General features: G+C 30.2%; 4 protein-coding genes across 4 annotated transcripts; all 4 read right to left on the reverse strand.

Moving 5' to 3' along the window:
* Positions 1-2,378: 2,378 nt before the first annotated feature.
* LOC543739 (uncharacterized) lies at positions 2,379-4,236 on the reverse strand. Its single transcript, NM_001247932.2, has 2 exons — positions 3,956-4,236; positions 2,379-2,621 (listed from the first exon to the last, which is right to left on the reverse strand). The coding sequence occupies exons 1-2, from the start codon at positions 4,206-4,208 to the stop codon at positions 2,563-2,565; spliced, it is 312 nt and encodes a 103-aa protein (NP_001234861.2). The 5' UTR covers positions 4,209-4,236; the 3' UTR covers positions 2,379-2,562.
* Positions 4,237-4,768: 532 nt separating this feature from the next.
* LOC101245662 (probable glycosyltransferase At3g07620) lies at positions 4,769-9,123 on the reverse strand. Its single transcript, XM_004241845.5, has 4 exons — positions 7,512-9,123; positions 7,292-7,422; positions 6,105-6,453; positions 4,769-5,739 (listed from the first exon to the last, which is right to left on the reverse strand). The coding sequence occupies exons 1-4, from the start codon at positions 8,079-8,081 to the stop codon at positions 5,071-5,073; spliced, it is 1,719 nt and encodes a 572-aa protein (XP_004241893.1). The 5' UTR covers positions 8,082-9,123; the 3' UTR covers positions 4,769-5,070.
* Positions 9,124-9,793: 670 nt separating this feature from the next.
* LOC101250812 (myricetin 7/4'-O-methyltransferase 2-like) lies at positions 9,794-12,234 on the reverse strand. Its single transcript, XM_004241864.5, has 2 exons — positions 11,381-12,234; positions 9,794-10,331 (listed from the first exon to the last, which is right to left on the reverse strand). The coding sequence occupies exons 1-2, from the start codon at positions 12,146-12,148 to the stop codon at positions 10,029-10,031; spliced, it is 1,071 nt and encodes a 356-aa protein (XP_004241912.1). The 5' UTR covers positions 12,149-12,234; the 3' UTR covers positions 9,794-10,028.
* Positions 12,235-20,315: 8,081 nt separating this feature from the next.
* Positions 20,316-21,931, reverse strand: LOC101251390 (myricetin 7/4'-O-methyltransferase 2-like). The gene is made up of 2 exons (XM_004241866.5): positions 21,012-21,931; positions 20,316-20,889 (listed from the first exon to the last, which is right to left on the reverse strand). The coding sequence occupies exons 1-2, from the start codon at positions 21,771-21,773 to the stop codon at positions 20,584-20,586; spliced, it is 1,068 nt and encodes a 355-aa protein (XP_004241914.1). The 5' UTR covers positions 21,774-21,931; the 3' UTR covers positions 20,316-20,583.
* Between the last annotated feature and the right edge of the window lie 3,346 nt (positions 21,932-25,277).

Here is a 25,277-nt window from a genome sequence, read left to right on the forward strand (position 1 = left end):
TTTGTTTTACTGTGATTCGTTATGGGTTTAGTAATTTTTTTTCAGAATAATTGTAAAGAATGACAAACTAATAATATAAAATTAATACATTAGCTATCGTTTGATTTATTTGTGTTCTATGGCAAACTGTTTGTAAGTTCCTCTCTCCTTCATAGTCTCACTTGCCGCTCTCTCTCTCTCTCGCTTCCTGTCGCTCATTTCTCTCGCTTCCAGTTGCTCACCTCTCTCGCTTTATACAATAGAATTGTATAAATTGTATTTCTGTTTGTATAAAGCGAGAGAAAATTGTATATACACATGCAAATACATATATCTCCGTCCTATACACTCATGGTTATACAATACAAATATTTTTCTATCCAAGTCTCTTTTGCCTTTCTCTCTTTCTCATTTTTTACAAATTCAAATTGTATATAATTTCTCTTTTTTTATTTTATTTATACAATTCGATTCAATTGTATATTCCCTGTCCAAGTCTCTTTTGCCTTTCTCCCTTTCTTGTTTTATAAAAATTCAAATTGTATATAATTTATCTCTTTCTCGTTTTATACATTTCGATTTAATTATATAGAAATTCAAATTTTACACAAATATACAAACACATACAATTAAATTGAGAGGCTAGCAACGATTTATACAAATGAGAGGCTAACAACAATTTATACAAATGACCTGCCAGCGAAATTATACAAATTTAAAGAGGAACAATGAATTATACAATTTTTTCTTTGTATATATTTATATAGCGAAATAGAAATATACTTTTAGGGCTCAGTTTAATTCACAAAAAGGGAGTTATTCATTGTGACATAAAGCCCCAAAACATTTTTGTTACTACTGATGAAGATGATGAGGTGGCAAAGATAGCTGATTTTGGACTTTCCATAACTTTGGAGCAAAACTGAAAAAATAACGTGGGGGCAAAGAGGAACTAAAAGGTATATGGCTTTTAAGCTCTACTTAAAGTGGAATACCGCCCAAGATTTGATATTTGGTCTCTTGGATACACTATATATATATATATATATATATATATATATTTGCTATTAATTCAATTTTTAAACAAGTTTGAATGGAACAAATTAAAATGTCTTGAATTAAGAAACAAGTAGATCATTAGTTAATCCGTCCATACCTAAATAGATTAAGTGAATCGTGATTTTGTCACCCCTGCATGTTAAAATAATCTTTTAGGAATAATTACACAAAATGACCATTGAGTCAAAATTTCCTTTACAAAATAGCCCATTTACTGTTTATTACCGATTTAGCCCTTCGGCCGAAGTCATTTTGTTTTGTTTGTGTATGACAAATATTTATCATGTAATTATCAAACACAATTTGGGTTTAATTCAATAACGATTCACATATATTGTTTAATAGGAAAAAGGACAGATTTATCTTCAAACTTTAATAAGACGTATATGTCTTTTGTTATACTTTTTGTAGACATATATTTCTATCGTTCGATTAAATGTACAAATATAACCCTTTCACTAACGGCCTCCTATTTTTTTACACGTGTCATAATTCTATTAAACTACCTGTTTGACCCTTTTTTTTAACCAATAGCCCAACAATCCGCCCCATAACACATAACCCACCCAATATACACCCTATGAGGTCTATGTATTGGGTGGATTATATGTTATGGGGCGGATAGTTGAGTTATGGGTTAAAAAAAGGATTAAACGGGTAGTTTAATAAGATCATGACACGTGTAAAAAATAGGGGGCCGTTAGTGAGAGAGTTATATTTGTACCTATAATCGGACGGTAAAGGTATATATGTACGAAAAATATAACGGAAGATATATACATACCATTTATTAAAGTTCGGGAATAAATCCGTCCTTTTTCCCTTGTTTAATTAATATAGTCATTTTTACTGAGTACAAAATGTATACAAAGTACAAATAAATTGTATTCTTTATTTGTACTTTGTATACATTTTGTACTCAGTAAATTGTATTTGTGTTTCTTTCTTATTCGTATATTTATATGAATCGTATAAATAAACATCAACTGAGGAACCTTATTAAATTTCTTGACTTAGCTATTTTTAAGATTTCCTCTTACTTTTTTTCGTAGTCTTTTTCACTTCAATGTAATTAGAAATTTATCATTCAGAAACTAAATATTGATAACTAAATACGTGTTTGATTGAATTATTTTAAAGTTAAATTTATCGTAAATATGAATCACTTTGAGTGTGATATATAAATAAAATAAATTTAAAAATATCCTGAAAAAAAACTCATAGCTAAATTTTAAAACTGTTTAAAAAAGATTTAGATTGGATATCTACTAAAATTTCCATCGAAGAGTTTTTGAAACTCAAATTTTAAAATTCGATCACAAATGTGTGCAAAACAATGATAAAAGAAAAACTAATTATTTTATTAAGTACTTTTCCACCTTATACATATCATGGCCCTACATTTATTATGTAATTAATTATGTATTAAAATTATACTAAAAGAGAACTAAACAGAAAAAAAAGACTTGAAGTATAGTTTTCATTATTGAAGTAGTAATTAATCTCCTGTGATGTAAAACACACTTAGCAGTAATCTTTATTGTTCTTGCATTTGGATGCACAACCTTCCAATTTCTCATCTTCTGCAAAAATAAATACAAAAATAAATTGTTTATACTAACAACATATATTACTTAAACTCATTTTTATCGCTCTATCATGCTAAAAACGACATAAAATATCTTGTAGTCACAAGCACGATGATGCATATATACCTCGTTATTTTGTTGTTACCAATTAAATTATACAAATATTATGGACATGCAAGTATCTAATTAGTGGGAGTCCCTTCTTAGACATGTATAATAATACTCGACACAACTCGTGCTAGCATGGACTCAATATCTCTTTTCTTTGTTTCATTTTATATAACACATATAAAATTTACAGAGTTAATTAAATTATAATATAATTTTAAATACTTTAAGTTATTAATTATTGTGATTTATAGTATCTTATGTAATTTTAAATAATATATGTTATTTTCCTTGTCGCAATATATATGACGCAAATAGAATTTCAAGAGTCAATATGTTATTAATTATCGCGTAGAACCACACATGTGAAGCAGACATATTGATTGTCTCTTGTGTTGTTAAGATGGAATAACTAAAATATGAACAAGAAATACATTTACGTATACGAAATGTCAAAAGCCTCAAATCAATAAATAAGCTGAAATTAATCAAAGACCTCTACTAATTAAAACACAAATTTTCAAGTTGAAAAACTCGTAAATCAATTAGTAGATGTAGAGGTCTTTAATTATCGAAAATAATACTCCCTCCGTCCACTATTAATTGTCATACTTTTCATTTTAAAGTCAAATCATAAAAATTTTGACTAACATTTTACAATATATGTTTTCATCATATTGATATGCAAAAAATTGCAATATAGTTTTGAGTATCTAAATTTTGTGGTTAAAATATCAAATTAATGTAATCTAATTTAACTTTAAAAATAGTCAAATTAACTTTCAGAAAACATAACGTAACAAATAAAAAAGTAAACGGAGGAAGTAATTAATTTACGAAAAAAAAGCAGAAATTCAAATAGAAAAAAAATGATGTGAAATATGAAGGTGAATCTAGTAGGCCAAATAGCTGGGTATGTAAATAAGCACACAGCTGAAGCAGACATATTGACCTTCAGCTCTGTACTTATTGCCACTTATATATGTAGTAGATATATAATGCGATAATCCTTGAAATTACTCTTATATTGTAGAAAATCAAGGCATATCTAAGTAGATACACCTGTGCATTCTTTCTTAGACCATATATAATATACTATGTGTGTGCATTCAACATCAAAGTGTTACTCTTACGTTCACATAATGATGTAGATAGAGAAACTGTTTTCGATTCTCCTGGTTTTAATAAAACGTTTTGTAAGAGAAGATCGATATGCATACCATTCTTGTAGTCAAGACAACGATCAAGAATGCATCGAGCATCGCAATGGCGGAGTTCAGATGAAAGCACAGGTGGTGGTGGAACGCATTGAAGTGGACAGAATTTGAGGCAGGAAACAGAGGGAATGCCAACTTTTTTGCAATCTTTCATGCAATGTTTTATACATTTCACCTCCATAAGATTAGCCATAATCAAATTCCCCTCAAATATGACCATCAATGTTAGCACTAGGGTCAGCCATTTCATTGCCATGTCTATATATTATTATTATCTAAAAATGTTATAATTAGTAATATTGCAATGCTTTAGCTATACTTTAGGCAATACGTATATATAGTGTTTTTTTCTCTCTAAAAATGTGAAGTTTTTAGTTTTGGTTAGTTCATTTGCTCAGCATGAGTTGGGGTAGGTGCAAAATACAATAATGTTGTGCTATACCTACTTTTACTTCCTAATTGTTACCTAAATGGTTTGATCATGTAACATTCATGGTGACTTTGAAAATCACACTTCATTAATAGCTAAAACACCTGATCAACTACAGTATCATGATTTTAAATTTTCTTCAGTTTTTGGTGTCCCAATTAGAGGATTCGTTAATAATGTAAAATTTTTGGTGAATTAAATTTAAGGGTTACTCCTATTATTTGGTTTTAACAAAAATAGAAAGATTCATTAAAGGAAAAACTAACATAATTCATAAGTGTGGCTTAGGGGTCCAGGGAAGGGCCGCAACCCTAAGTACATTGTAATACATCTGGATTCTGGGGTCATAATTCATAAATTCTACTTTTACATGGAGAAAGAGAGAGTGAAAAGATCAAATGGCAATGATAGGTAAATTATAAGAGCGAGTATTATACAGGTATACAAGAGAATTATACAAGTATACGGCATCAGCACTTATTAGTGCCTATTTCAGCTCGCAAATGATGGCAATTCACTAATTAAGCTTAAGAAGTTACCAAGCAGGAACATTCTTCTAGCATAAACCAGAGTTTGATCATATCTGGAACTGCATATGATTGTTCAAATCATCTGGGATATCTGCGGGATCATATCTCCTATGTGCCATGTCCCTCCATATTCAAAATCCCGAAGTCCTTTGACATCCTTATTTAGATTTTACCTGAAGTACTCGGTTATACCAAATTGAGTGAAGGATCATGTGAAACAAGTCGTACCTTACAGGACTTCTGTGCCAAAGGAAATACTGTTGAACAATCTTCAGCCTACGCTGCATCTTCATGTACTTCTCCTCAGGAATTGAAAGGAGAATGTTTCTCAAGTCTGTAACATCTTTCTCCAAAACAAAGACAGAAAATGATTCCCAGTCGAAAACTTCAAAGAAAGGAGGCACATAATTATCTGATATGATCACAGGTACACACTCAGAGTGTATGGACTCCACAACTCTTGGGGTATGGACTTCGTAACCCCTTGCACAGATGCAATATTTGCTGCTTTTCATAAGATCCCTATATTTTGCTTTACCCTCAGGATCACGAGGCATAGGCCCAAAAATCTTCATATCAGGTTCTTTCTCACTCCAATGTTGCAATAATATAGGACGGAGATAACCATGAATACCTCCAGCAAAAAAGGCAAGCACAGGTCTTGCTGAAGGAGGATTTCCTCCGAAATCTTTGAGCGGGTCTTCAGCTGAACGAACATAGGTTACTGGCAGAGAGACATCCTTCCCTATCTTGAAGCCTCCAGCTATATTTGAATTGCAGAGGACTCTAACACAGGTTTCCATGTTCTTCCTCGTGAGTCGGAGTGCCTATAACGTACTTTTACTTTTAGTAAAAGAATGATAGATGGACACCTCACAGCAACATAAAGTGTTGAACGTGATAGTACTCCAGATTTGTAAAAAAGAACGCTATCCAAGTTGCAGATTCAGAAAACATCCAATAATTCTTCCAAACTCATCTTTTCCCAGAGAAATGGAAGAATAAAAAACACTACTATATGCTTTGACTATAAACTTGTTATTGAAAGGGAAAAAAACTACTTCATTCTTTTGCTTCCCTTAAGTTGTCAAAAACGGTTTCTGGGGAGAATGAGTAGATTGACACAATTAGACTGCCAAAGCACTATGGAACGCAACATTCGCAATGGAATAGAGTTCAAGAAAAAGCATACCCAATCATGACAAGCAACAAAAAAATGATCAGCTCCTCTGCTTCTATTCCAGAAATGATATTTTCTAGAAATTCTTCCAATGTAATTGCTCAGATGATTTTCCAAATCTTTCTGATGAGTAAAATTTTGTTTTGATAGAGCTTCTCGTAGCTTCAGAGAACTAAAAGGCAAATAGAATAAGTGAGCCCTTTTGGGATCTTTCACAAGAAACTGTTTGTTTTTCTCCATCAGTTTCATGAACCACCCCTCAGAAGCGTAAATACCTCGCATATACGGGTGATGGAATATTGGTTTTTCCCCTTCTTTATAAACATAAACTTTAAGGACACGTTCCATCAGCTCATAGCTCCTGCAAAAGGATCGAACAATTCAACATCTAGAACATACTTTTCCCCAAAATAAGGTTGAATATTTGACTCAATGACTATGAGAGTACAAATTGAAACTGTCTTTCAATTTTCTATAGTGTCTCAGAATCTCATACCATCAAATGCAAAAACTCTAATCATTGAGCACCAGATACCACCTCAAACACCAAGAGGTGGATCACTTGAAACAAAACTAAGCAGAAAAGAATGTAACAATTAGTCAGCTCAGAGGACTAGTATATAGTTGTACTTGAAAATAGAGATACTATTGACTTTAGGCTTTAATATTCAAGAAATTGCTCTTCTTAACAGTATACATCTGGGAAAAAAATCAAATATTTTGGCATGGAGGAATCAATTTTCCCAGTTGATAAACTTTTCTCAAGCTTTTCCTATATCTGACCCAGTAATCAGTAGTCCCTCAATGGGGTCTTGGGAGGGTATGTGTATGCAGCCTTACCCTACCTTGCCAAGGTAGAGGGACCGTTTCTCATGCGCCTTTGGCCTAAATAATGCATATATATATATAAAAAAACAATATGAAAAGGAATGACAGTAGCAAAGATGAAACCATGCTGAAAATAATGGAGAAAAGAACCGTACCAAGAACAAATAATACGATTACCTAAGCAGAAGGTAATAAAAACATGTAAGACAAAAAATGTAATAGCTATATTGCAGCAGGAAGACTCTAGATTTTGGTAATGACCACATGAGTTGCAATTACATCAACTCTAATAAAGCATCTCACAATACATTAAAGTATGAACACATTGATATAAGTGTTAAATTCCAAGAATCAAAAACAAATCCAATTACCTCCTAAACTTGGAATAATTTCGAAAGACAGATGAATGAAATTCAGGAATGGTATTTATTATTGGAGCATTTTCAATCTGAACCTTTGCATATCGGAGTTCCCCTTCACGTGCAGAACGCCATTGTGATCTCTACAACAAAAATCTCAAGCAATTAGATAACAAAAATGAATTGGTAATCAATCTCAACTCAAGTTAGAATTGACATCTAAAACTCATACCACTAAACTAATACTAGAATTCTGCTGCACTAAAGAGTTCATGTAGGAGATTGATGCTGGTCTTCTACTCTTACTGTTGATACCAGCTCGTAACATATTAGAATTGGAACTCGTTGCCTCATTTTCCGATAACGATACCGACTTATTACCGGTATCTGCAATCACATTCTCCCAACCATTTGGACGAGCTGCAGGTAGCTTAAGCTGCAAAATCTGACCCGATCCATTCCTCATTCTCCCTAGACTTGAATATATACTTACATTCAAATAAAACCCTGTAGTTGAATTAGCATTCAATCTCTTTTCTACATAAGTACTGTTGCCCAATTTCTGAAACCCTAACACTAAATCAACTTCCACATTACTCCTCTTTTCATCAGTGGCCAAATCAGTTTCAGCTTTGAACCCAACTCCATCCGCATTTGATAGAAGAGATATGTAATTCTCATATGGAAGTGCCACTAATTGCGATATCACCGCAACAACAGCTATAACAATTCCAAAAATTGACAACAATTTTTTGACGCTATGAACACAGCATAACCTTTGGAATTGAAGTTCAATCCCCATCTAACAAAACCCAGTAGCTTGCAGGGAGTTTTCGTCACCTCTATTCAGAATTAACAAACAAAATAGTACCAAAAAATTGAGAAGTAAACATGAAAACGACTAAAACAGTAACCCCTATTGAAGCACAAAATGTGAACAAATAATTACTACAGAGAAGAATAGGAGCTTCAGCTCAGCTATGGAGATTTAAGTTACTGTACAGAGAAATTAGCCATTTGAATTTTGATGCCGACAATGTACGTCAACGAATATATCATTAATTAATATAGTTAAAGCATGATGAAAAGAAAAGAAAAAATGATCGTAGCAAAATTAACCATTAAAAAAAAGTTAAAAGTATTTTTCTAATCCAATAAAATATAACTTTGTATTTAAAAATATTAGCTAAACTCGTATAATAGTAGTGAGTAAAATCAATTATTTGTTCTTCTATATTTACCAAAGTTTATTATTAAATGGAGAAGTGTTTTAAATTACTAATGTTTGGTTGACAAATTAAAATTTCGCTTGATCTTTTAAGTAATTTATGTAGGGTAAAATGTGAAATAATTAATGCATATATAATTAATTCTTGTACTATTAATATCTAATTAAAAATAATACATAAATTTTACTCTTAATTAATACATAAAATACTTAGCTTTCATCTATGCATTCAATAGTCAATTAATCATGATTAAATTAAATAATGTGGGTTGTGCATAAGTGTTTTGTATGAAATTAGTTATTATAATTATATTTTTTAATTGTAATTTATCTGCTTTTGTAATTTAATTTTTTTTGTAAAAGTGTAATCCACTCATATTTGAAATAAATTTGGTTTGATTTTTCTCTATTTGATTCGATTTTTTTTAATTTGATTATTCAATTATGTGAAATAATTAATAACATAATCAAAGTAATAATATTAAGTCCCTTAAATATATTTTCTAATATAAATTATAAGAAAAACTTAAAACACAATACTCATAAATACACATATTCTAGATGTTCAAGTATAAAATATAAACGTAACATCGTGAATGACGATAACCAAAAAGAAATAAAAGCTGTTAAATTACTTCATTAAATCATATAATAATGTAAATTAAATTACTTTGATGTAAACATCCGGTGTGGATAATCCCCCCTCCCCACTTAAATATACTTTCATTTTTTAAAATCCGAAATCAAAACAAATAAACAAACAAAGTAATTTACTAATCTAAAACCTATATCCCGATACACTCACAGTGATAAGGACATGATCATTACGGGTGAGCAATAGCCCCTTTTTTCCCTTAAATTTTGTTCAACTACATATTAAATTTTTGAAATAATTTTTTAAATTTTAATTACGTTTTATTATTTAATTAAATACTAAACTTGGAAAATAAAAAACTTCTAAAACATATTAGCTTACGTGTATTTTAACTCTACTCTTTTAACTATTAGGTATCGTCTGATAGAGTATGGGAGAAAATATGATATACAATTTACTATTTTTAGCTCACGATACATTAGTACAAGGTATACTGTATCCAGTATTAATATATAAGCGGAGGATACCTGACATGCCTGCCTGACAATTACACAGATATTTTATTTTATTCGCTTTAATCTATTTATTTTATTTTTATACGAATTAAAAATTACATAAAAAGTACTATAAATCATGATAATTGACAATTTCAAATATTCTTTAATTGCTTATAAAAAATTTGATAAAATAATAATGGAAGAAACTATATATTGCTTCGACATTTTTATTAAGTGACATAGGAAAAGCATAGTTCTGCACTAATATTATTATTACATATAAATTAACCTCCATTCTCTGTATGAATGAGAGAAAAATCTATCCTTAAATTTATTTAACTATAGAATATTGAGCGAAATAAGAAAGACTAGCAATAAAGTCCGTAGCCAATTACAACTCTTTTAGTGATGAATATAGATATCTTTTTTTTAAGGATAAATTTCAATTAAAGACCTTAATCCAAGAGAGGTTATTATTTTATACCCACTAAAACCAGCCTCCAAAAAGAGTTTTTCCCATTCTTTTTCAGTCCTCTCTTTTGAAGCATAAGTAATCCTCATTATTAAGTCCATCAAGTGTTGTGATTGAACAAGTTGCTTATTGTTATAATTATCTTCCATTATCATGTCAATGATTATCACCTTCCCTCCATTTTCTCTACTCGAAATTGACTCTTTACATTTCTTCAGTAACTTCACACAATCTTCATCATCCCAATTATGCAAAATCCACTATTAAAAACAACAGTAAATCATTAGGAATATTTCCCTTATAATAGTAACATATGAAATTCTTTATCATATATTAAAAGGAAAATACCCAAGTAGCCCCTCAATCTATGCCCGAGATCCAAGAGACACACTTATACTATACTAAGATCCTATTATCCCCCTGAACTTATTTTATATGTAATTTTCTACCCCTTTTTAGCCTACGTGGCACTACTTCGGGAAAAAAAGTCAACCATCATTGGGCCCACAAGATAGTGCCACGTAAGCTAAAAGGGGTAAAAAATTAATAATAAAATAAGTTTAGGGGGTAATAGGACCTTAGTATAGTATAAGTGTGTCTCTGAGATTTCGGGCATAGACTGAGGGGATACTTGGGTATTATCCCTATATTAAAGTAACTAACTGAATTTTTTTGGGGGTTAAAACAACATTGTTTATGTGAAACTCAATTTTAAGGAGTCTTACCACTACACCATCAGTTTTTATTTTGTTATTAAAGGGTTTCACAAAATATAGACATAATACATATATTTGATCCTAAACTTGACTTCAAATTTTAACTTTGACCTTCAACTTTCATAATGCACAAACAAACATTTTAATTATCCAACTTTTAAATAAATAAACACATGAGTCCTACATGACACAATACACGTAGGACACCACGTAGGATAAAAAATGACATGTAAAACATGTGTGTTTATTTGTTCAACTTTATACAAGTTTAAGTGACTACTTGTTCACACCCATAGTTGAAAGACATAAATGTAATTCAAAGCTAAATTAAAGGGTATATTTATGTATTATGCCAAAATATATATCTACGAAATGTAGAAAATTTACCTTATATATAATCTAATTTTTTTACCGAAGGAATTCGGCTGAACTCCAAGGACCCAACGTGGGTCTGCCCCGTTAAGACCATGTAATTTTCATGATATATATTCAATTGTTATAACGTAACAAAATTGATATAGTAACACTAGTTAAAAGTGAGAAATTTTCACCGAAAACTTTTCTAACAATTCAATTTTCGAAACAATATGTACCTTGAGTAAGATTGCGTTGGCATGAGGAATTTTATCAAACATACTCCCAGCAACAAACTCCAAATTTCCAGATCCCTTTCGATCAGCAATAACATGAGGGAGATCAAGCACAATACATTTCAAGCTCGGAAAAGCTCCGGCGATAGCCATCGCCACGGCACCGGTGCCACCTCCGATGTCCACCAATGACGTCAAGCCTTCAAATACACCGGCACAACAATCAGAAATCAACAAATTAGACATCAATCTCGAATCGCCAGCCATAGCATCATTGAAAACACCATTAAACTCCGGATCTGCACCGCAATAATCCCAATGGGATTTTCCATCCGCTGTTTCAAAGGCGGTGCGGAGATCGTCCTTTAACCAATCGCCGACAGAAGCAGCCGTGTTCAGCACAACGGGATGTTGGGCGAAAAGGAAAAATGACCTGTTACCAAAGTGGTGATTTTCAACGAGGAGACGGCCAACAGTAGTGAGCGAATAGCCGTCTCCTTGTTGTTGGTGATAGTTGAAAAGGCCAAAATCAACTAAAACTCGCATTAAAATGGGGATAAATGTAGTTTTTGAAGGATTCAAATTTGGCAAAGCGGCAATAAGATCAGAAAGAGACATGATCGGATCGGCATTTTTGTGAAGGATATCTGGAATTCCCAATTGAATTGCACATTTTATACATGAAGGACGCAAATAACTCAAAATATAATCCCAACTTTGAGCTTCAGCTTCTATTAGCTCATAAGCACAAATATTGTTGTTACTGGCCATTGTGTCAAATAAGAAATACAGCGTTAACTAATGAAAGATCTATGAATTACCACCCACTTTTATATATATAGCGTGTTATCCCATTCATTTATATTTTACTTTTTATTTTTATATTTATAGACTATCTTTTATTTCACTCTTTATTCTTCATTTATTTTTAATATATTATTATTATTATTATTTAATTAACATATTATTTTACATTTAATATTCATAGTTCTTTTTAAATATTATAATATAATTTTTTAGATTATATTTTTTTAATATATACTATTTTCATTCTGAATTAAAATATTTTAATTTTTTCTAATTCTTATCAATAATATACTTTTATTTTATTGTTAATTTTTCACTATAAAGAATGCACAAAATCAACATGATAAGTTTAAAATTTTTAATTTAAAAATACTATATATAACATGATAATTAATTAATCACAACAATAATTTAGTAACCCGGTAGGTCGTTTTCAAATTTTAATAGTATTCGAAAAAATAGGAATGATCGTAGATGAAAATATCTTATTTGAACAATTTTTAGCTAAAACATAAGAATAAAAGTACTCATTTTGAATTCCATAATGCATTAATAGAACATTTATGGAAGCAAAATAATAATTTTTAAAGTTGAGTGTTCATGCAATGCTTATGTAATTGCATTTCACTTATATTTGAATCTGCTATTAATTTGCATAATATATAATATTTTCTTGCAATTTATGTTATGCAGAAATTTAGAATAAAATATAATTTTATATTAAATAAAAATTTTGAAAAAATAAAATTTTATATTACATGAAAACTATATAAAGTAATTATTTGGAAAAGAAAGAAAGAAAGAATTTACATCTATAAGAATGAAATAGAAATAAAAATATACTCTCTCCGTCCGGTATTATTTGTCATAATTTTTACTTTTAGAGTCAAACTATAAAAAACTTTGACTAACATTTTAAGATGTATTTTTTCATCATGTTAATATACAAAAATTTACAATTTGTAGTACTTTTTATATACTTTTAGAATATTTAATTTTTTTGTTTAAAATATCGAATTAATGTGATATAATATAATTTTAAAAATTAGTTAAATTGACTTTTAAAAAGTACAATATGACAAATAATTCCGGATGGAGGGAGTAATATTAAGAAGTGAGAAAATTTTCCTTTTTAGACATAAAATAAAGAAATAAATTGAAATTAGTTGAGGACGCCCGATGGCTTGAAGTCAAGGGATTCTTTAATGCTACTGATTTAGGTGGTACTAACTAGGATTAGATTGAGTTACGTACCCATTATAATAGCAAGTACCAACCCTACAATATAGAATAATAAAACACATTTTAGTTAAAAGAAAAGAATTATTCTAAATCATATAATACTTTGGGATATATTTTTTGATCTTTTTTCATTTTAAAATAACATTATAAATGATAGTTTTTGATTTTTACTTAAAAAATTAAAAAGTTGTACTTAAAATGGAGTTAAATTACAATTAATTATAATAATAAATATTTTCTTATTTTCCATCTGATATTCGATGTCTATAATAAAGCCCTGCTAATTTTAAATTCAAACTAACTTGAATTATACCGAAAGGAGATAAAATAGGTAATCTATTTTCAGCCCTTTCATATTTTTCTTTTCAGCCGCAAAAAAATTTGCCTACTAGATCCTACTTCTTTTTTCCTTTCTTTATTTATACCTCATAACTTTTCTTTTTTTTTTTATGGCAAAATCATTTTTTTAAATGCTAATTACTTTATTTGTTTACCAAATATGGAAAAATTATGTCTTTTTTTTGGGTTGTTATACATCTAAAAATTGTATAACTATGAGTAATATTATAAATCATAATAATCAACAATTTAAATATTTAAAAGTTATATAAGAAAGTTAATTAACTTTTGAAATTTTTTTAATATCAATTTATAAATCATAATAATTAATAATATAAAATATATATAAAAATCACTTGACTCTAAAAAAACTTATCAGTGCTACATAAATTAGGACAGGATAAGTAATACACATGATTTAAAAATTACGTTAAATATTTAAAAGATATATTAAAAATAATTAATTTTTGAAATTCTATATATGCCACATAAATTAAAAAAAAAAAGTAATGTCTATTATTTTTAAAATTACATAAAAAGTACTAACAACTTAAAATCTTTTTAAAATCATATAAAAATTTGGCTAACTTTCAAGTTCTATGACACTCCTTTTGTCCCATATTAATTGAGTACTATTCTAAAAACAGTAATCTCATATTAGTTGATCATCTTACTAAATCATTAAAACATTATTTGAAATTTTATTATATTACCCTTAGTTCATTTTGAAAGTGTAACATTGTTTGTAAAATTTTCACTAAGTTTATTAAGGGTTGAATTAGTAAAGTTATTTTTTTATTTATAATTTTTTAAATACCGTGCAAAATAAAAGATAATCAATTAATATAAGACGAACAAATATTAGACTTCGTATTAACACGAAATCGTATATATATCTAGTATATTCTATATGTGAACTTAGTTTGAGATTCATCTATATGTAAAATATCTAGTATTCTATATATGAATGAGTACTTAGTTTGAAGTTCATCTATGTGTTAAAGAAGTACATAAGATTAATGATGGCAAACGAAAAATAGATATTTTATAGGATAAGATAAGAGAAAATGTCAACCATTTAAAGTTATTTGAAGTTCATCTATGTGTTAAAAAAAGTACATAAGATTAATGATGGCAAACGAAAAACAGATATTTTATAAGATAAGATCAGAGAAAATGTCAACCATTTGAAGTTAAGAGGAGGTATTTGCTTTTTAAGTGATAATGTACTCAGTTTATACTGGAAATTTAGAAAGATATTTGTTTTATCAAAAAAAAATGTGATTTTCGAAAAAAGTTTATTTTATTTTCGACTTTATGGAGTCGCCACTTAATTTTTAAGAAAAATCAAGAAAACTCCGTTTCTAAACAACTTAAACAGAAAAAAATTGTTTTGAAACATTTTAAGGGTTCGGGATTCCTATTAGTATCTTAGGAAGGTGTTTAAGGCACCTAAGATACTCCGTTAATACGGTTTTCCGACGATTAACTTATTTGACTATTTTTGTTTTAAAATTTTTTTACAAAACCTTAAGTTGAACTTTCAAAAACATTCCCTTAGGCAAATTTTCAAGTTTTGAATATTTGTTGTTTTAAGACTTAATTTTAACTTGATAAAATAGAAAGGCGTTTCGAAAGGAGGCTTGGAGTTATTCTTACCCTAGACTAAGAGGCAATTAATGCAAAAATATAAACAAGTAGTAAAATAGAAGAGAGAGAGAGATATTTGGGTCCAAGTCTTCGGGTTCTGTTCGCCTTGACCGAAACTTGGACCCACCTGTTTTTGGGTATTTGACCCATTTTCACCTGTCCTATGCTAGACATATAAAACTAAAAATACAAGAAAGTAAATTGACAAGGGCTTATGCCCGTTACAAAATACAAAATAAAGATAAAAAAAAGTCTTCTAGTCCATCTTCTTCCATCTCCACTTGACTTTCTACATTCTTGCCGGTTTTGACGGATTGACTCTATAAGAATTTTTCGAGCCTTCATGGCTCTCTCGAGATGCGAAGAGGGAGAGTTCATAGGGAACTCAAATAGATTTTACATGCCACAATGAAATAAAAGATAAATTAGGGAATGCGCTCTTTAATAGATTTCAATTTCAATCATAAGCACGTAATCACACGGCCAATATAATGAGTCTAAGAGATGATGACGTACCAAAGAACATGAGATGAGCAAAGAGCATATTGCGACTTAAAAGATGTACACAAATGATAATAAGTAAATGAAAAATAGGAGACCGTATATACTTTCATTAGAAAACATAGTCAAAATACATGAAACAGAATATAAGTGCCAAAATCTGCAAAAAAAACAATACCACAAAGTAACAAAAATAAATATATTCAGAACACGTCGGAATACACAGAATCTAACCCTTTTGCCCAGAGATGTGGGTATACTAATCTAAGAAGTATATTTTCTGCAACCTTTAGAAAATGACCGCATACATTCCTCACGAGCTATGAAACACAGTAAATAAAAAGATATACTTTCATGATTTTTGACAAAAAAAGGAGGACAACCTTAGCTAAACCAACATATAAAAACACTTGAGATGTGAGAAGGATATCACGAGCTAAGAATACCAAAGGCACTAACGTCATTCGGCTAAGTGAGACGGAACAGCCTCAAAACATACTTTGAATACAATAATAAGAGGCAAAATCGAACTCAGTAAGCACAAATCACACATAAAGACACCTTCTATGCTTCAACGCAATTGAACAAGCAGAACATTTGAGAACTTAAACGAATGCTACCAAGGAATGTTTAAACAAAAGGTTAATGATTTTGAAGCTAAAGACAAAATTCCGAACATACAAAACTCACACATACACTCTTCGACCATATTTTCATGTAACTGACTTCGAAATACCGAGAGACAAGTCCGACATTGCTTCACAAACAGATCCAACAGTAAGAGGAAACATAACCAAAAGAGAATACAAAGCAAGCTCACGCACCATCTTCTGCGTTCATGGCTTTCCGAAGACGAAAAACTCGCATGAGTGAATCATTTGGCGTGTTGACCGACTAGCTAACTTCATTCGACTCACACAAACATCTTAATACAGCAATAACGAGCCAAGCAAAGAATGAAAGACATCCGACGAACCAGCAGCTGTCATCGACATAAAAAAAACATACAAAACATGTCGTGCTGCCTCTAGACAGTCTAATGGAGGTGAAATGAAAAACACTCGAGCGAGAAAGAAACCGAAAATCAAACAGCTAGGCCGAAACAGAGTAGGGATAGACATAATGCAAACAGATGCAAAAGCACCATCTAAACTTGCTGGAAACAGATGCTTATCGCCAGAACAGCTTGCGAAATAAAATTTAGAGTCGGCGTACATCGTGCAAGGTCAGCCAACCAACGACAATGGCTGCCTCGCGACGATGGACTCGGAAAATAGGAGAAGAACACAAGGCATACGAACTTCAACGAAACAAACCAACACAGAGTACTTCCAATAACATAGCCTATTACTTATGCAGCGATCAACAACACTCAAAACATCTCGAATATCCACACATGAGTTTGCTTGCGTAAGGAAAGAGTAGATGAAGGAATATTAATGGCGAGTTGCGTTAAAATAAACTGGACGTTACCTTTTGGGGAGCAACGAACTTGGAGGCTACGAGCAAGGGAGAAGCACCACTATCGCGACCTCAAACCAACCTCTGTCTCGAATACCTGAGCTGGAACGACACACCTACGCTCGATGAAACAGACACACCGAGGTTGTTACGACGTTTCGACGGAACACCACTGTCGAACACTCGTTAACGAAACAGAGTGTTTCTCTCTAAAACTAATCCGACTTCCTTGGTTCTTCTGAAACCAACAGTAGAGAAACCAAAGTGTTTCCAAAGCTCACAATAACAGAGTAGCTCGGTTTTCTTTTTTCAGAATTTCCCAATTTTCAACCCAAGAAATTTCAAAAAAAATCCAACCCCCAAACTGACGAGAATGGGGGTTTATATAGAAAAATCCCTAGGGTTTTTGAAATTGGGATGGGTTTCACGAGTTTCCGCCCATCTCAATTCAAAATCTCAAAATCTTATCCGAAATTTCGAGCGGGAAGGGAGTTTGAGGCGAGGTGGAGGGTTGAGATGAAATCGTGGTACTAGCGAGCTACGTGGAGTCATCTCGGCGATGCAAGGACGAGAGAGCAGGTCTGCCACAGCCGAAAGCACTGCACTGCTGCATTTTTTGGTGTCTGTCTTTGCTGCGTTTTTGGCGCAGCTCTGTTCTTTTTCTTTGCAGGTCGCGATGGGAGGGGGGGAGAGAAAGACGCGTGAGGGGGAGACGCAGGAGAGAGGGAGAGAACGTGAGGGAGACGCGAGAGGGAAAGACACATTTTCCGTTTTTGGGTTCTGTTCATTGCTGCGTTTTTCTGGGTTCTGTTTCTTCCTGGGAATAGCGTGAGTGAGGGGGAAGAAGAAAGGGGGAAAGGGGGTCTGGGTCGGGTCGGGTGGCGGGTCGTGGGGCTGGGTCGGAGGGTTTTAAGATTTAATGGGCTGAGGGATTAAGACTTGGGCCTGGGGTAAATTTGTGGGTGGGTTTTAAAGGAATTGGACCTTTAATCTGAAAATAGAGTAGAAGGGAGTGGGCCTGGGGCTGCTGAGGATTGTGTGAATGGCCCAAACTAAGACAAATTAAGTTAAGGATGGGTTGGTTTAATGAATATCCAAGTTGGCCAAACCCCAAAATAAAATGAATTCGTATCAATTAATTAACGAGCTTCTTTATATATAATAATTATAAAAATCATAAAAGTGATTCAAACGTATAATTATAATTTAAACTAAGGCTAGTTTAATAAAACATTCAAATGTATATTTTGATGATTGTGGAATAATCATAAGATATACTACTTATATGCATAATTATGTATATATATATATATATATATATATATATATATATATATATTATCGAAAATTATGTCAAAGCGTATTCGAAGTAACATAAAAATCATACATTATATATATTTTTTAATTTATATACATATATATACACACATATATATATGTGTATATATATATACATATACATATATATATATTTTTAAAATATTCTTCTTTTTTTTCTTTTCTTTTTTCTTTTTTTTTTAATTTTTTGCAAGATTTATAAAACTAATTAACTTAAATAATTTTAAAAATTCTCGAAGCTCGATAATTAATTTATACCAACGTAGGTCAAAATTGGGTGTCAACAATATTTATATTATATTAAGGTCCTATTATCCTAATAAATTTATTTTATAAGTAATTTTCTATTCTTTTTGATTTACGTGATATTAGTTTGAAAGAAAAAGTCAATCAACGTTGGGTCCATAAGATAGTGTCATGTGAGCCGAAAAGGGTTAGAAAATTTTTAATAAAATAAGTTTAGTAGGTAATATGACCTTAATATAGTATAAGTGTGTCTCTAAAATTTTGGGCATAGGTTGAGAGGATACTTGTACATTATCCCGCTTTTTAAAGCAAAGTTGAAAGGCAAAAATGATTTTTATCCATTAATTATTACATATAGTTTATACTTCCTTCGTCTAATTTTAATTGTCATAATTTTTATTTTTAGAGTTAAACTATAAGAATTTTAGCTAATATTTTAAAAATGTATTTTTCTATCGTATTAATATGGAAAAAATTGTAATTTATAGTACTTTTTATATAGTTTTTGAATATCTAAGTTTTTTTTTAAAAAAAATATCAAATTAATATAATCTAATTTAACTTTAAAAGTTAGTCAAATTGATTTTTGTAAAACACAACATGACAAATAAAAATAAACAGAGAAAGTATAAAAAAGGATTTCAGAATTTATTTAATTAATTGAAGTCCTACCTGTTAGAAATTAAAAAAAGTTAAATCATTATTTTCAAGAGTAAAAAAAAAAAAGAATTATATTTTGTTAAGATTTTGGTGCTTATTATATTCATGCAATGCTATTTACAGTTTTATATATTTTTACAGAAGCAGAATTTTTGAAAAGGCAAAATGAAAAGTATCACAGCACACTTTGTAATTTTAGAGTGAATATCGAATATTACACGGAAACCAAAAAAAATAGGCAATATGTTAGAAAGATAATTTTACCTCACGAGCAACCTTTTTACACACCTAACATTTCTCAAATCTTATCTAATACATTCCAATTGGGACAAAAAAATTAATCACATAAATTAGGAAGCTTACTAATAAATTGATTATTAAATGCTTGTTTGTTTTATTGAAAAATAAATCAAATTGACACAAGAGTCTCCAAAATTTAAAACAATAACTCCAATAACAAAATATTAATGCTACCCACTCTTCTACTATAGCAGAAAAGAAAAATGTACTAAATACGAGTGCCCATGCCTATAGTAAATCTATCAAGTGCAATATTCATGAAAATAATATTTTTATGGGCTTCTATTGCACGTTGTCCTTGAACAAGGGATTTTCATGTAAATTGCTTGTGTCTTTTATACTGTTCTTGCTGAGTTAAGGGACCTAGTCCAATAACATATAATGGACGCATACATTCTAACAAAGGAGAACGAAGTTTTTTTATTTATTACGTAAATCGAGAAGTAAAAACACAATTACAAGAAGTGGTTGTTCTTTCTGAAGCTATTTCAGAATAACAAATCTTTATTATAAGCAGTAAATATATTATTCAGAATTTTTGAAAAGGGTAAGGTTGACATTCTTTAGAAGGAGCTAAGTGCTTGTCAACTTTTTGCCCGTAAATCATGTTATCCTAATTAAACACATTTCTATATGTGTGACATAGGATAAACATGTATTTTTTAAGGATAAACTTCCATTAGAGACCTTAAACCAAGAGAGGTTATTATTTTGTATCCACTAAAACCAGCATCTAGGAAGAGTTTTTCCCATTCCTTGTTACTTCTCTCTTTGGAATCATAAGTAATCCTCACTAATAAGTCCATCAAATGTTGTGATTGAACAAGCTGCTCATTATTGCTACAATTGTCCTCCATTACTATGTCTATGATGATCACTTTTCCTCCATTTTCCTTACTCGGAATCGATTCTTTGCATTTCTTCAGTATCTTCACACAATCTTCATCATTCCAGTCGTGCAAAATCCACTATTTTATCATAAAAGATAACAAGTAATCAGTTTGTAATTTTGTTTGTTATAAGTATTCAAAATATTTCTAAATTTGACGTGAATTATTATTTTAGTATTCCAAACTCGTATTACACATACCTTGAGTAAGATTGCGTTAGCATGAGGAATTTTATCAAACATATTGCCGGCAACGAACTCCAAATTTTGAGTTCCCTTTCGATCACCTATAGCATGAGGGAGATCAAGCACAGTACATTTCAAGCTCGGAAAAGCTCCGGCAATAGCCATTGCTACGGTGCCGGTTCCACCTCCAACGTCCACCAACGAAGTTAATCCCTCAAAAACACCGCTACAGCAATCAGAAATCAACAAATTGGAGATCAATTTGGAATCACTAGCCATTGCATCATTAAAAACACCACTATATTCTGACTCTCCAGAGCAATAATCCCAAATGGATTTCCCATGTGCCGTTTCAAAGGCAGTGGGGAGATCGTTTCGTAACCAATCGCTCATGGAATCAACTATTTCGAACTGTATTAAGAAAGTGAAAATTGACCTCTTGTTAGAAGGGTCACTTTCCACAAAGAGACGGCCAACGCTGGTGAGCGAATAGCCGTCTCCCTGTTGTGGGTGGTAGTTGAAAAGCCCCAAATCAACTAAAACTCGCATTAAAATGGGGATAAAGGTAGTTTTTGAAGGATTTACATTTGGCAAAGCAGCAATGAGGTCAGAGAGTGACATGATTGGATGGGCACTTTTGTGAAGGATATCAGGAATTCCTAATTGAATTGCGCATCTTATACATGGAGGACGCAAATAGGTCAAAATGTAATCCCAACTTAGAGCTTCAGCTTCTATTAGCTCATTAGCATACATGTTGTTCTTCTTATTGGCCATTGTGTCAAATAAGAAATACAACCTTGTATGAAATATGAATTACTACCCTACTTTTTATAGAGAGCCGGGGAGATGACAAATGGTTGGATCGAATAAGATTTGAATGGATTGAGAAAAAATGGTTTGGAATACAATTTATCTAAATATAATACATAGGTAAATATGGTTCTATCCCATTAAAAAAATAAATATACCCCCTCGACCTTCCACCAACCGATTGTGTTTCAATTCTCATTATATGGGTTGAATATGGATTCTCATGTTACCCATTTTGTTCATATTTGCATGAGCTTAAATAAGTTGAAGACCGTATTAATCAATTTAAGGAGAAAAAATGAGTGATCAATTTAATTTAATATGAGCAAAATTATTTCATTTCACTTATTTATGCTGAAATTGTCACTCCTATCTCCAACCCACCTCTATTTTAATCTCTATTATTTATATTTCGATACTAAAATAGAGAATGAGCTCTCCATAGAACATTTATGGAAGCAACGAATAATTTTGAAAGTTGAGTATTTATGTAATGTTTATGTAATTGCATTTCACAAATATTTAAATTTGTCTATTATATAATATTCTCATGCAATTTATGTTAGTTAGAAATTTAGAATAAAATATAATTATATATTAAATCAAATTTTAAAAAAATTTATATCATATGAAAATTATATAAAGTAATTACTTGAAAAAAAAAAGATTTATATCATGAAATAAGAATGAAATAGAAATAACAATATAATATTGAGTAGAATTTTATTTTTTTCAGAGAGCAAAATAGAGAATTGAGTTGAAATTAGTTGTCTGAAAAAATACAAAACTCTATATTTAAAGAGTAAAATAGAGATTAGGATTGCGATGCCTAGGGATTATTTAAGGCTGAATGACCTGAAAGACCCTTGTACTTGGCTCCATTTCTCATTTAAACCCTTCTACTCACGACATTACTAACGGAACACCTAAAGACATTAAAACACTCTATTTTAAACCCCTTTGATCGTTGACTAAGCTTACATGTTGTTTTTTTTACTGACTCAAATCAAGAGAGTGATTACACACGTTTGAAAAGCAAGTGAAGACAATTATTTAATTTTTTTTAAAAAAGAACAATTAAAAAAGAATATAACAATTAAAAGAAAGAAAAAAACATTCCCAAATGTTGAACTTTATTCTTCTTCCTCCTCGTGATTTCACCCAACCATTACCATCACCACACACACATCTCCAATCTCTACCAATACTTTCACACACAATTCATTCTTTTTCTCTTCTCATATGCTACCTATCATTTGAGAGTTCTATAATGATTGGGGAAAAATATTTATTTAGATTTGGGTAAAAGAGGGGAAAAAAAGAGATTCCAAATTGTGAAATAAATGCAATTTTAGATGGTTTTGAAAAACATATGTTTGAGATTCTTTCTAAATGTAAGACAATTTTATTGAGAGCATTTTTTAAGAGTTTTCTGTATGACCCATTTTTTTTAATCTCATTCTCTTCTTTCTCTCATCCTCCATTTTAGTCACTTTAGTTTTTACCACCATTAAAATAGAAAAATTTATAATGAAAAACATAATAAAATATTCCTTATCTCTAATTCATCTTCAACATAAAAAATTCACTTAGAAAAAAAAATGAATGATTAGTAGCAAAATAGATGAACAATATGGGAAGAAAAGAAAAAATGGTAAGAAATGATTTTGGAGATTAGTTTGATATTTTTTTTTAAAAAAACATTATATTTCTGATGTAAAAAATGAGGTGTTATCCACATCAGCGCGATTTGGAGACCCACATGATCAGAGGGAGTTGCAATATTGTTTTTTAATTACTTTGAGTGTTCAATTGGCAAAATCGTGTCCAGTGACAAATTGAGTCAAGTGAAAAGGTTTTTCAGGTCATTCCGCCATTATTTAATGCTACTGATTTAGGTGCTACTCCCTCCGTCCACTTTTATTAATTTGTCATGTTGCCTTTTTTCTAAGTTAATTTGATTAATTTTCTAAGTTAAATTATAACTTTTTAATATCAATATGATAAAAAAATACATCTCAAAATGTTAGTTAAAGTTTTTCTAGCTAGACTCTAAAAATAGAAACTATAACAACTAAAAATGAACGGAGGGAGTACTAACTCGAATTAGGTTAAGTTGCATACCCATTAATAGCAAGTACCAACCCTACAATATAGAATAAAACACATTTTAGTTAAAAGAAAAGAATTGTTCTAAATCATATCATACATGGGTAATTTTTTTAAATCTTTTTTCGTTTTAAAATAACATTATAAACAATGGTCGCTGATTTTTACTTAAAAAATTAAAAAAACTTTACTTACAATGGAGTTAAATTACAACTTGTAACAATAAATATTCTAATGTTTTCTTATTTTTCACGTGGTGTTTGATGTCAACCGTGAAATCTCACTAATTTTAAATTTAAGCTAACTTTAATTATACCAAAAGGAAATAGATAGGTAAATTATTCTATATATGAATGAGTACTTAGTTTGAAGTAATAGTGGAGGTATTTGCTTTCTAAAGCAAAGTTGAATGGCAAAAATAATTCTTATTCATTAATCATTATGTTTAGTTTTTTAAAATTATTTAGTTAATTGAAGTCCTACGTGTTAGAAACTAAAAAAAATTAAAATCATTATTTTTCAATGCCATCTTTATTTTCAAGAAGTAAAAAAATGAATTATATTTTGTTAAGGTTTTCGTGCTTATAACATGTAGTATATACGTGTGTCTTGCACGGGCATATAGTAAAAATAAAATAGTTATAAAGAAAAATGTGGAAATATGCAATATGATTAAAATAATTATCAGTGTTAATATATTTCATAGTATGTTAGATATATTTTGCTGAATAGTATATATATTGAGCTTTTTAGAAATGCCAAAATAGATTATGGTAATATTTGAATTTATTGTATACTATATTAATTTTGGCATATAGAAATGCCAAAATAGATTATGGTAATATAGTTTTATATCTGTATTAACTATTGTATTACCATTTGAATACTGTAATATATTTAGTGATTTGAAAAATAAATATAATAATTAATTAGATTATGAACTACAAAAATAATAAATCATCTTTTAATTTCTTATTATAAATATCTATTTTTAATGCATTATAAAAGTGGAAAAAGGGAATACTATACTACAAGTATTATAGTGAACGATTGAGTCTATTTTCACGTGGACAAATTTAGTCAATACATAGATTGTCCCTAAAATTGTTAACAACTGTTACTTTAACATTATAACTTGGAGGTATTTTTATTGCTCACTCCAAATTTAACTTCGTTCTTCATTATTATTTGTCTAATAATTTAAAAGAATCAATAAAAATCAAAACTTGATTTACTATGATTTTAATCAATTTAATTGATTTATTTTTTTATTGGACAAATTAAAGTCAATACATTGATTGTCCCTAAAATCAAAACTTGATTTACTTTAGTTTAATGTTTACAAAAAGTCAATTTAAT

The sequence above is a fragment of the Solanum lycopersicum genome, chromosome 6 (assembly GCF_036512215.1).
Source record: "Solanum lycopersicum chromosome 6, SLM_r2.1".
Lineage (NCBI taxonomy): Eukaryota > Viridiplantae > Streptophyta > Magnoliopsida > Solanales > Solanaceae > Solanum > Solanum lycopersicum.

Bases quoted from the DNA above. Each gene is read 5' to 3' on its own strand.
- LOC101251390 (XM_004241866.5), bottom strand. From the start codon at position 21,773: ATGGCCAATAAGAAGAACAACATGTATGCTAATGAGCTAATAGAAGCT. The intron at 20,890-21,011 runs GTATGTGTAATA...ATGATAAAATAG, and splicing joins CTAACGCAATCTTACTCAAG to TGGATTTTGCACGACTGGAA.
- LOC101245662 (XM_004241845.5), bottom strand. From the start codon at position 8,081: ATGGGGATTGAACTTCAATTCCAAAGGTTATGCTGTGTTCATAGCGTC. The intron at 7,423-7,511 runs GTATGAGTTTTA...TTTTTGTTGTAG, and splicing joins ATTCTAGTATTAGTTTAGTG to AGATCACAATGGCGTTCTGC. The intron at 5,740-6,104 runs GTATGCTTTTTC...AGTACGTTATAG, and splicing joins TTGTTGCTTGTCATGATTGG to GCACTCCGACTCACGAGGAA.
- LOC101250812 (XM_004241864.5), bottom strand. From the start codon at position 12,148: ATGGCCAGTAACAACAATATTTGTGCTTATGAGCTAATAGAAGCTGAA. The intron at 10,332-11,380 runs GTACATATTGTT...TGTTTTTAATAG, and splicing joins CCAACGCAATCTTACTCAAG to TGGATTTTGCATAATTGGGA.
- LOC543739 (NM_001247932.2), bottom strand. From the start codon at position 4,208: ATGGCAATGAAATGGCTGACCCTAGTGCTAACATTGATGGTCATATTT. The intron at 2,622-3,955 runs GTATGCATATCG...TTATTTTTGCAG, and splicing joins TTGTCTTGACTACAAGAATG to AAGATGAGAAATTGGAAGGT.